General features: G+C 41.6%; 1 protein-coding gene across 2 annotated transcripts in view; it reads right to left on the bottom strand.

Annotated features, from left to right (window-relative positions):
- Window positions 1-12013, bottom strand: part of VCL (vinculin) — a 101577-nt gene that overhangs the window by 54664 nt on the left and 34900 nt on the right. For both annotated transcript variants that reach the window (XM_060769136.2, XM_060769137.2), the window contains exons 3-5: window positions 7906-8056; window positions 7366-7474; window positions 557-679 (exon numbers count right to left, since the gene is read on the bottom strand). In XM_060769136.2, the coding sequence (XP_060625119.2) occupies window positions 557-679; window positions 7366-7474; window positions 7906-8056 (383 nt within the window). The remainder of the gene's footprint in view (window positions 1-556; window positions 680-7365; window positions 7475-7905; window positions 8057-12013) is intronic.

Raw genomic sequence — 12013 nt, 5'->3', positions numbered from 1 at the left:
ACACCTTTCTCCCTCTCTTTCTTCCTAGCTCTTTCCATCACTGCATTATTTTCTCTCTGTGTGTCTTGCTCAATGTGAGAGCAGGAGAACCACCTGCTTTTGGCAACATTCTGGACTAACTTCAAACTCAGAGTTGTCCACCCCTGGTTGAGGCCTTTTTCTTGCTGAGGTAGTGAGCCTGTGGCATGACCACCATATTAAATCTCATCCTTAAATAAAAACCCCTAGTTACGGGCAAGTATCACAGACAGAATCAAATATAAATAGCCCAATAATTCACACATCTCAGTGCCTTCGGCTCACAGAACATAAATAGGAGATATGCAGGCTATTCAAGCTAGGACCTCGGAGGCATAACTTTCTCTCCCAAGACAGCCACAAATAAAAGCACACATTTAGCATCTGTAGTTGTCAACAAAACACACAAGAACTGTCTATCAGCTTTCAGTAAGAATCTATCTGCTAAACTTTATTCACACATGGTTCAATATTTTTAAGGATATGTACAATGCAGTTCACCACATCTTTTGGTAAACATCATAGTGCAGGAAGTTACCTGAAATAAGAACTGGCAGTAATTCTTTCACGGTGTTCATGGAGTTCACCAACATAACCCTGTGCTCCTGGTGAGTCAACTCTTGTTGTCGTTCATCAATCATTTTGGCCATTTTGGTCATTCCTGTAGAGAAAGTCCATCAAACCATTAAGCCGATATTACATTATCTGAAAGAAGCAGCATCCCACTTTTAACCTCATACAGTACAAGCAGAATTCTATCTTGGAAACCACAACTTGTTTGTCATCAACTGATACAGTTTATACATCAGATCATAATTTAAAACTAGAAACTAAATGATAGTTTCAAATACAGGGTTTTTGAATGCACTAAGCTACTACTACCTCCTATTAGTTTAAAATACAATATAATTTATTCTAACTCATATTTTTATATTTAGAAAATATAAAACACTGTGAATATTAAGTCATGTTGTACTTTGAACTAGAAATTAATGTTATTTAAAATACTAAAACTAAGAATCTATTGCAGAAAATGTCATTGGTTCAGTATGCGTATGTGATGAGATACCTATTTAATGGAAACAGAGAATACAATAATATTGTGCCAACAGTACACATTTTATTCAACCTATAAAGAGCTGAACAGTCTGGAACCTATATTCATCATGATGCTGCATATTCATGTATCCCAGAATGAACATACAGAGATATATTTTGTGGGGATCCAGGAATCCCTGGTTAAAAACATAGTAAGACACTTCTGGCAAATGAGATACTCTCTCTCCGTTTGCCTCATCATATATATGCAATACAGCGATGATAACACTGGATTACCCTACAGTTGCAAACAAAACTATAACATAAATGAAGAATATTACAGATTTGGCAGACTACATACATTTTAAGTGTTACTGGTCACACGATACAGATGAAAATGTTAGATTTCTAGTACCACTGCAGCTTGTAAAGAAACACAGTCTTGAATACATCTGTCTCAGATGACGATATTTTTTATAAACCAGTAGTTAACTTGAATATAATGAGGGGAAAGGCTAAGCATATCAAAGAGATGGGTAACATCTCTAGGAAACATCTCTGCAACCATGGTGTCCCTATATGACACTCAAAAACATGAAAATGCCTCCCATTCCTAGAAAACACTACTTCATTCTGTATTTATATATGAAGTAGTAGCCATTCCCATAGAATGTGTCAAGAGAAGCAATTCTAATTTCTCACATGTTGTATTAGTTAGAGAAGAAGAAAAATCATGTATGTGATGCTATCTTAAACTATAAAAAAATCCAGTCATCTATATAGGAGACAATCCCAGGAAATGGCCACAGAAGGATTTTGACTGCTCTCAAATTCCCTCTTGAAGCTGTGGCCATCTCAAATAACGACCCATACACTGGGTCACATGAATTAAGGCCTCTATGGCCAACCATAAGCCAGTCAGTAAATCTGGAGACTAAAGTTTTAATCTCTACTCAGTCATGAAAACCTATTGCATGATCTTGGCAAAGTCACGTGTGCAATGGGGAATGACAGTAAGTCAGCTGCAGATGACCACAGGACTGCCTCTTTTCTCCATTTCTGCTTTCTGGCCGGATTCCTCTCCAGTAAAGGAATGTTTCATTCACTGCATTCCTCTTAGCCATTTTTTGGGTCAATGTGGATGTGATTGTGGCAGGCACAAATGTTTATTTGCACACCTCATCTATGTCAAGGGATGTGTGTGGAATTGCTAAAATAAACATCACAAGAGGTATGCTACAGAAGAAGGCTGAAGGAATTGAGCCTGGCTGAAAGAAATTTCTCACAGGCAAACTCTCAGCTTGGGGAGGTGAATTAAGAGGGAGCAGGGAGGATGAATTTATTTAATCCAGATACTATTTAAATGTTAAAATCCAGTGCTTCCAGTGTGCCAAAAACACCCCTAAGAAAGGATTATACACACATGGGGTATGTGTTTATATCACACAACTGTCCTCCAAAGATGCATATGGTTTAATCCCCAAATTTAGTCAACAGAACTCGTTTCAAAAGATCACAAATGATTTTCGAGCTCTAGGAGCAAAGCTAAAAGAATGTAATGTACAGGTGGTCTTTTCATCCCTCCTCCCTGTTGTAAGACACGGACCCACAAGAGCCAGAAAAATAGTACAGGTCAATGACTGGCTTAGAAAATGGTGTCAGGAGGAACGCTTTGGCTTCCTCGACCATGGCCTGCTTTTCCAGGAGGATGGCCTACTGGCAAGGGATGGGGTGCATCTCACACAAGTAGGAAAACACCTTTTTGCTCACAGACTCGCAAACCTCATTAGACGCACTTTAAACTAGGTCCACCGGGGGAGGGGGACAACAGCCTTGCGAACACTACTTTACCCATAATGTCTGGGAATCGCCAGAAGGCTAAATGGAGGGCTGCACAAACCCAACAAGGACCAAGTACCAAAAGCACAATAATCCCAATTAAACAGCTCAAGGGAAGATCCCAGGGGCTCACATGTCTTTACACTAATGCACAGAGCATGGGAAATAAACAAGACGAACTCCAACTTTTAGCACAACACCACAAATATGATATCATAGGGATCACTGAAACCTGGTGGGATGACTCCTATCGCTGGAATGTAGATATCGAGGGGTATAACCTCTTTCACAGAAACCGAACAAAGGGGAGAGGAGGCGGAGTAGCCTTATATGTCAAAAACTCTTATGCTGCAGAAGAGATTCAAGACAGCAATCTGGGAAACCAGCTTGAAATCATCTGGATAAGAATCAAGGGAACTGGGACTCAAAAAGATGTCATTGTAGGCGTCTACTACAGACCCCCAAGCCAGGAGGAAGAACTTGATGAAGTCTTCTGCCAACAGTTGACCAAACAGGCACAGAAAAGAGATGTAGTAGTCATGGGCGATTTCAACTATCCCGATATTTGCTGGAAAACAAACTCGGCCAAGAGTACAAGGTCCAACAAATTCCTCGCTTGCCTTGCAGACAATTTCATGGTCCAGAAGGTAGAAGAGGCAACAAGGGGATTGGCTACTCTTGATCTCATCCTAACAAATGCGGAGGACCTGATCAATGCGGTCGAAGTGGTAGGATCCTTAGGGGCAAGTGACCATGTGCTCCTGCAATTTGAGGTACAAAGGAAGGCCGAAACTAAGACAAGTCAAACCCGCATTTTGGACTTTAGGAGAGCTGATTTCCAAAAAATGAAGGAAACGCTGAGCGGCATTCCGTGGACACAGATACTAAAAGACAAGGGAGTTACGGATGGATGGGAATTTCTCAAGAGTGAAATACTCAAGACGCAATTGCAAACTGTGCCAACAAAGAGAAAAAATAGGACAAGTGCAAAGAAGCCAGAATGGATGTCCAAAGAACTTCTAACTGTGCTAAGACACAAAAGAGACATGCACAAGAAGTGGAAAAAGGGAGAAATCACCAAAGAAGAATTCAAACAATTAGCCAACACCTGTAGGGAAAAGGTCCGCAAGGCTAAAGCACAAAATGAGCTCAGGCTTGCCAGGGACATTAAAAACAATAAAAAGGGCTTCTATTCTTATGTCAGTAGAAAAAGGAAAAACAAGGAGGCGATAGGACCTCTTCGCGGAGAAGATGGGGCAATGCTGACAGGGGATAGGGAAAAGGCAGAACTACTTAATGCCTTCTTTGCCTCGGTCTTCTCACAAAAAGAGAGTCTTCAACCTCAGCAAGATGGAGTGGATGAGGGATTGGAGGACATCCAACCCCAAATTGGGAAAGAAGTCGTCCAGGAATACCTGGCCGCTCTTAATGAGTTCAAGTCCCCAGGGCCAGATCAACTACATCCCAGAGTATTGAAGGAACTAGCGGAAGTCATTTCGGAACCATTGGCAACCATCTTTGAGAGTTCTTGGAGAATGGGAGAAGTTCCAGCAGATTGGAGGAGGGCCAATGTGGTCCCAATCTTCAAGAAGGGAAAAAAGGATGACCCAAACAACTACCGTCCGGTCAGCCTCACGTCGATACTGGGCAAGATTTTGGAAAAGATTGTTAAGGAAGCGGTCTGCAAACACTTAGAAACAAATGCAGTCATCGCTAATAGTCAACATGGATTTATCAAAAACAAGTCATGCCAGACTAATCTGATCTCTTTCTTCGATAGAGTTACAAGCTGGGTAGATGCGGGGAATGCCGTGGATGTAGCGTACCTGGATTTCAGTAAGGCCTTCGACAAGGTCCCCCATGACCTTCTGGCAAGGAAACTAGTCGAATGTGGGCTAGGCAAAACTACGGTGAGGTGGATCTGTAATTGGTTAAGTGGACGAACACAGAGAGTGCTCACTAATACTTCCTCCTCATCTTGGAAAGAAGTGACAAGTGGAGTGCCGCAGGGTTCCGTCCTGGGCCCGGTCCTGTTCAACATCTTTATTAATGACTTAGATGAAGGGCTAGAAGGCATGATCATCAAGTTTGCAGACGACACCAAATTGGGAGGGATAGCCAATAGTCCAGAGGACAGGAGCAGAATTCAAAACGATCTTGACAGATTAGAGATGGGCCAAAACTAACAACATGAAGTTCAACAGTGACAAATGCAAGATACTCCACTTTGGCAGAAAAAATGAAATGCAAAGATACAGAATGGGTGACGCCTGGCTCGAGAGCAGTACGTGTGAAAAAGATCTTGGAGTCCTCGTGGACAACAAGTTAAACATGAGCCAACAATGTGATGTGGCGGCAAAAAAAGCCAATGGGATTTTGGCCTGCATCAATAGGAGCATAGTGTCTAGATCTAAGGAAGTAATGCTACCCCTCTATTCTGCTTTAGTTAGACCACATCTGGAATATTGTGTCCAATTCTGGGCACCACAGTTCAAGAGAGATATTGACAAGCTGGAATGTGTCCAGAGGAGGGCGACTAAAATGATCAAGGGTCTGGAGAACAAGCCCTATGAGGAGCGGCTTAGGGAACTGGGCATGTTTAGCCTGAAGAAGAGAAGGCTAAGAGGAGATATGATAGCCATGTATAAATATGTGAGAGGAAGCCACAGGGAGGAGGGAGCAAGCTTGTTTTCTGCTTCCTTGGAGACTAGGACGCGGAACAATGGCTTCAAACTACAAGAGAGGAGATTCCATCTGAACATTAGGAAGAACTTCCTGACTGTGAGAGCCGTTCAGCAGTGGAACTCTCTGCCCCGGAGTGTGGTGGAGGCTCCCTCTTTGGAAGCTTTTAAGCAGAGGCTGGATGGCCATCTGTCAGGGGTGATTTGAATGCAATATTCCTGCTTCTTGGCAGGGGGTTGGACTGGATGGCCCATGAGGTCTCTTCCAACTCTTTGATTCTATGATTCTATGATTCTAAATAGTAGCTACTTTCTTCCTTTGCCAACATATTCAAAAATAAGAGTAGGTGCTCTAGAAAGTTACAGGCTCAAGGTGGAATACAGGAACATTATGATACTATATTGGGGGATATGAGTTCTAAAGGCCGTTTTAATGTATTTACTGCATTTTAATTCTGTTTTTACCAAACTGCTACTATTTTTTTACTTTTGTATTGCTCGATTTAAACTTGTCTAGTGTGCATAGATGTTAATCATCGCGAATCTCCATGGAGAGAAAGGCAGACTATAAACAAAGAGGAGGGGGGTGGGAAGGAGGAGGAGGAAGAAGAAGAAGAAGGATAATTTCTTACCACTAGTCAACACTGTGTAGTTTACAAAAAAGAAAGGAAACCATAGTCTTCACTTGCTCCATCGCCGTTCACTTACTCGCTGTTTCGCAGTTTTCCCTGTGTGGCCTTCCTCCTCTCTCTCTCTCTCTCTCTCACCTCACCTCTTCTCTTTCCTCTCCTCTTTCCCCTCCCTTCCTCCCTCCCTTGGGTGCCCATGCCACCCTCCCCTGGCAAGAGGGACACTTTCACCTGGGTGGCCCTCCTCCTCCTCCTGGCCTTCTCTTCCTTCCTCCTTGCCTTCCTTCCTCTGCTGCTTTCCCTCCTCAGGCTGTAGGGGAAAGAGGAGGAGGAGGAAGAAGATGATGCTGGGGCTGGGGACGAAATGGAGGGAGTTGCCAGAGCCACTGCACCTGGCCCAGCGGGGGAAAAAAATCTGGAGCAAAGAGCTGGCCAGGCTGCACTGGGCCACTGCCACTGGAGACCTGGCTGAAGTGCAGCAGCTCTTGCAGAAGCAGCATGATCCAAACGAGAGGGACAAGAGGAGGAAAAGTGACAGAGGAAGGAATTGTCCCTCTCACTCGGGTCGCCACCAGAGGAGACCTGGCTGAAGTGCGGCAGCTCCTGCAGAAGCAGAAGGGAGAGGAAAGAGGAGAAGAAAGAGAAGGTGAAGTGAGAGAAGGGGGGGAGCATCCCTACTTCGTGGTATTTCACTTATCGCACAGGGTCCTGGAACGGAACACCCGCAATAAGTGAGGGAACAATGTATACAAACCTCAAAGGTTTTGTTCAAGAAGCCTAAAAGAGGCTACCCGTTCCTTGCATCACCAAAAACTCTTGGTAATTATTACAATAAAAAGATACCACATGTTACAGACCTTCCCTCCAACAATAATTCAGAGTAATGGGCTTCACTTTACTTACTCTCACAATCAGCACATGTTCAGAATATATGAAGCTGCTTTGTACAGAATCAGAACATAATCTATTACGTCCAGTACCATGAACTGACTGGCAATAATGCTTGGAGGGCTCAGATCAAGTATGCTGCCTTGGTCTGAACATTGAACTTCCATATAAGCAAGACATCTGTTGGACCACGGAAAGAAACATCCAGATTTTGAAGGTCCTGCATAAAAATAGCTCAGGAATAAATCAAAGAATATTGGGATATGTCTAACCTGGTCCCAGGTTCTTTGTATATGTCACCAAGTCCTCCATAGTCTCCACCACTTCTGCCACAGTTAGGTATTCCAGAATTCCTTTGCAAACACGAATTATTTTACGAACCTAAAATTTAAAATAAAATGTAACAATTACGTTTCTCTTATGACAAGAAAATTAAATGAATGTTAACAAGTCATGTTTAACTTGTTGTCCATCTTGTAATGGACAAGTTGAACATGAGCCAGCAATGAGATAAGGCAGCTAAAAAAGCCAAGGGGATTTTGGTCTGCATAAATAAGAGTATACTGTCTAGATCCAGAGAAGTCATGCTACCCCTCTAATCTGCATTGGTCAGACCACATCTGGAATACTGGGAAGCTTTTCAGAACATGGCTTTTCAATACAGATGGGATTAGGATGCTAAATGTTAGTTCAGTGGTTTCTAAAGAAGTCAATATTTAGAAAGCATTATAAGGCAGAAAGTTGTATTTAAAGAATTTTCAAAAAAAAATAATTGTAAAAAATAGATGTAGTTTTACAACTAGAAAGCCCACCTCAGCCTCATCAAATGTTAGAAGTAAGTCCGATGTCCCAGACAGAATGCCTCTTGATCCATCAATAAGGTAGTCACGAGCAGGTACTGAATAAGGATCCGTTTGGAGCATCTGAGCTGCCTGGACAAGTTTTGTGCAAGCATTTTCCACTCTGTGAAAAACCATGATGAAACAGAAATTAAACTCAGTTCTCTCACCAATAACGGACAAAAGATATGTACCCTAGAATACTATGAATCTTACTGAATCTTACAGGTTGTGCACTGCACAACCTGCTCAATGTGATTAATTACCGTACTTCTACCCCATAGGCATTTTCTTTTAACTGTCAGTTGAATTTTTTAAAAAATGGACAGACATTGTATATTGTTGAAGGCTTTCATGGTCGGGATCACTGGGTTGTTGTGTGTTTTCTGGGCTGTATGGCCATGTTCCAGAAGCATTCTCTCCTAACGTGTCGCCTACATCTATGGCAGGCATCCTCAGAGGTTGTGAGATCTATTGGAGACCTATCCAGGGTAGGAGAAATAACTCTTGTTTGTTGGAGGTAGGTGTGAATGTTTCAATTGGCCACCTTGATTAGCATTTAATGGCCTAGTTTTCAAGGTGTGGCTTCTTACTACCTGGGGGCATCCTTTGTTGAGAGGTGATTAACTGTCCCTGATTGTGTCTTGTCTAGAGCTCCCCTGTCTTTATTTACTGTTATGATTTTAGTTTTTTTAATACTGGTGGCCAGATTTTGTTCATTTTCATGGTTTCTTCCCTTCTGTTGAAATTGTCCACATGCTTGTGCAGACTTAACTCCATCCTCTCCAGTAGCTCTCTTGATCCATTTTGCTCAGCTTTTTGGTTCCCTCCTCCCCATTCTGTTTTCAGGGGATTACACAAAATGGACTACCGAATATCATTTTTGGTCAACCTGATCCAGGCCCAAGCCTACAAGCCAGCAATTTCTGCTTTGGCCCACTACCTTATATGACAAATCCTGTCCCTGAATTTATTTAAATACCATTCATGATCTAAGTGCTCTTTTTATTCACAGTGACTTTCCTAAAGTGTCAAGTCAAAAATCGGACAACATGTTCTCACTATGAACTCCGTAATCTAATTTTTGCAACACTAATCTGAGCCCTTTGGTAGGTCAGGGACTCATAGTGGCAACATAATTCTCCGTTTGAAAAACGTTTAAGAAACAAAAGGGCAGTGATTTGATGGAACCAAGGCCAACATGCTTACGGATTTGTTGTGTACAATACAGAAAATGATATTTTGGACAGATGACTGTTACAGACAGCAGACTGCGAGACGTGCAAACTAAGCTGGAACACAGATGAGAGCATAACATCATATTTACAAGCCAAATTTAGCCAAAGATTAAATATAATTCACTTGGCTGGTTTTAGAGACCAGCGAAGGGTCTTGTAAATGCAACTAGAGCTGTATGTATTAGAAAACATTAATGGCGCCTCCAGATTTTTTTAAAAAATCATGAACCTCTGTATCTAAATCAAAAACACTATTTTGCAAACAAATTACACACCATGTCCCTCACCTATTTATTTCATAAAGATCCTGACATGTTGAGTTTGTTGACTCTGCCAGTGTGGTTTTACAATTGTCATCACTTCTTACAAGATATGATTACCGAAACTTAAGAAACCCACCAGCTATTAAACTACACATGATCGAATGAAGCTGTAACTCAGGCAACCTGTGGCCTAATTCTGGACTATAGCACTTCACCTTGAATGGTCATTTAACACAAATAAATAGATGAGATCCCTATAGGATATGACATCAAAACAGGTGGACAAACTTCTTTTTGCAGCGGCAAAAAGCCGTAAGTGCTTCATGAACAATTTGCAATTTGTAATTGGCAAGAGTCTAACAAAGAGTATCTAGGTGACTTATTACTAAATTGTAATTAGCTCCAGACTTTGAAAATAAGATAGTCACCCAACTGGTAGAGAATGGAGACAACTATTATCATTAAACTATAAACCAGACTGATATTATAAATGATTCAAATGCTGTATTTCACTATTCTATTCTCACTTGACTTCAGCCAAATGTTTGTTGACCAAAATAAAGGCTACTGACTGCCTGACAAATAAATAGATGGGCTCCCTATAGGATATGACATCAAATCCCTCCATTTCCCCTGATATATCAGTTTGCTATGTGCAGATAGCTTTTTGTACAATGAGTGATCCGCCAGCAATCCAGAGACAAATTCCTTGCCCTAATAAGAACTAGGGGTCATGGTAGCACAGCGAGTTAAACTGCTAACTGCAGGAAATCTGCTGACCAGAAGGCCAGCAGTTCAAAGCTGCAAGTTGGGGTGAGCTCCCAGCTGTCAACCCTAGCTTCTGCCTACCTAGCAGTTTGAAAGAATGTAATGCAAATAGATCAATAGGTACAGCCTCAGCAGGGAGGTAAAAGGGCGCCCCAAGCAGACATGCCAGCATCATGATTGGAAAAGTCCATAGACAACAGGCTCCTCGACATGGAAAAATGGAACAAGTGCACCTCCCCATGGCCAGAGTTGAGCATCACCTCCAGACACCAGAGATGAAAAGGGAAGGCCTTTACCTCTGTCTTTGTCTATATGTCATTGTTCATTGTGTAAAAAGGCATTGAATGTTTGCCTTATATATGTTATGTAATCCGCTCTGAGTCCCTCTGGATAGATAAAGCAGAATATAAATAAAGTGCATTATTAGGACAATGACACAAGTAGACTATAGACTAGATGTAACAATCTAAATAGTGATGGAGTATTTGTATAAAGTGTGAAAAGCAATCTGTTGTATTGTTCATTGTTTTTTCCTTCTTTTTTTATTTTTTTTAGGATTCATAAAATAGTATAATAGCTAACAATATTGTAAGATTGTGGATGAATGGAATGATGCACTTTATATGTTTTAATCTGTTATTATTCTACTAGCTATACCCGCCACGCGTTGCTGTGGCCAACCTTCCCTCCCTCTTTCTCTTCTTTCTCTTCTTTCTTTCTCTCCGTCCTTTCCTCCCTCTTTCCTTCCTTCCCTTCCTTCCTTCCTTTCTTTCTTTCTTTCTCTCCTTCCTTCCTTCTCTTCTTTTTCCCTTCCTTCCCCCCACCTTTTCTTCCCCTTCCTCTTTCTCCCCTTCCTTCCTTCCTATTCTTGGATTGCAAGTTCCAGTAGTCCTTCTGATAGATCTATCTATCTACCTACCCATCTCTATCTATTCTATCTATCAGGAGGATTGCTAGAAGTTGCAGTCCAAGAATCAGAAATGGGAAATATGCAGGGATTGGGATGCTCTCAAAGAAATCCAAGGAGAAGAAAGATTGGAGCTTGGAAGCAGTGCATCTGGATCATCCTCCTCTCCTAAAGGGCGTGGTCTAGGGGATGCTGGGAGCTGTAGTGTGGATATGCCATTGTGAGTTTTGTTTGCCAGGGGAAGTCATTTTTGCGCATGAGCTGTAGTGTCTTTTTGCTTTTTTGGCTTTTTAAGTCCCTTCTGCTGTGTTCTTCAGTGTTTTTATGGGTGATGGCCACTTGTTGGGACCGCTAGGTGTGTTGTGTCCAAATTTGGTGTCAATTTGTCCAGTGGTTTTTTAGTTATGTTAATCCCATAAACGAACATAACATTTTTATTTATATAGATATAGGTGTGTTTTATTGTTTAACTGTTTTTAGTATATGGGACAGGTTTTATGACTATGTTTTAAGTGGCATTAAATCTTGCCGGAGTAGTAAGCCACCCTGAATCCCTATACGGGGGTGAGAAAGGCAGGGTATAAATGAAGTAAATAAATAAGAATAAATATATCAATGCCTTTATTAGTAAATCTTAAAAGACACTAAAAGTCATCACAGCAACAAAGTAACTTTATTCCAACTTGCTGTCTTGACTTTTCAACATGTAACATTTCCCCCTTACATATACAGGCAGTTGCATTAATTGTGATCTCTTACTTCCAAGCTCTGGGCATGATTAAAACCAGAACGGATGAAACACTCAATTACGGGTCAATGAGGTAGGAGGGAGACTTTCTGATGCAGAAAGGAGAAGTTGTAGGTAGAGAACACATTCATCCTGTTGCTGGATTCCAGCTACTTAA

The sequence above is a fragment of the Anolis sagrei genome, chromosome 3 (assembly GCF_037176765.1).
Source record: "Anolis sagrei isolate rAnoSag1 chromosome 3, rAnoSag1.mat, whole genome shotgun sequence".
In the NCBI taxonomy this organism is placed as follows: Eukaryota; Metazoa; Chordata; class Lepidosauria; order Squamata; family Dactyloidae; genus Anolis; species Anolis sagrei.
Note: the sequence above shows the minus strand (reverse complement) of the source record. Positions and strands in the feature narration are given on the sequence as shown.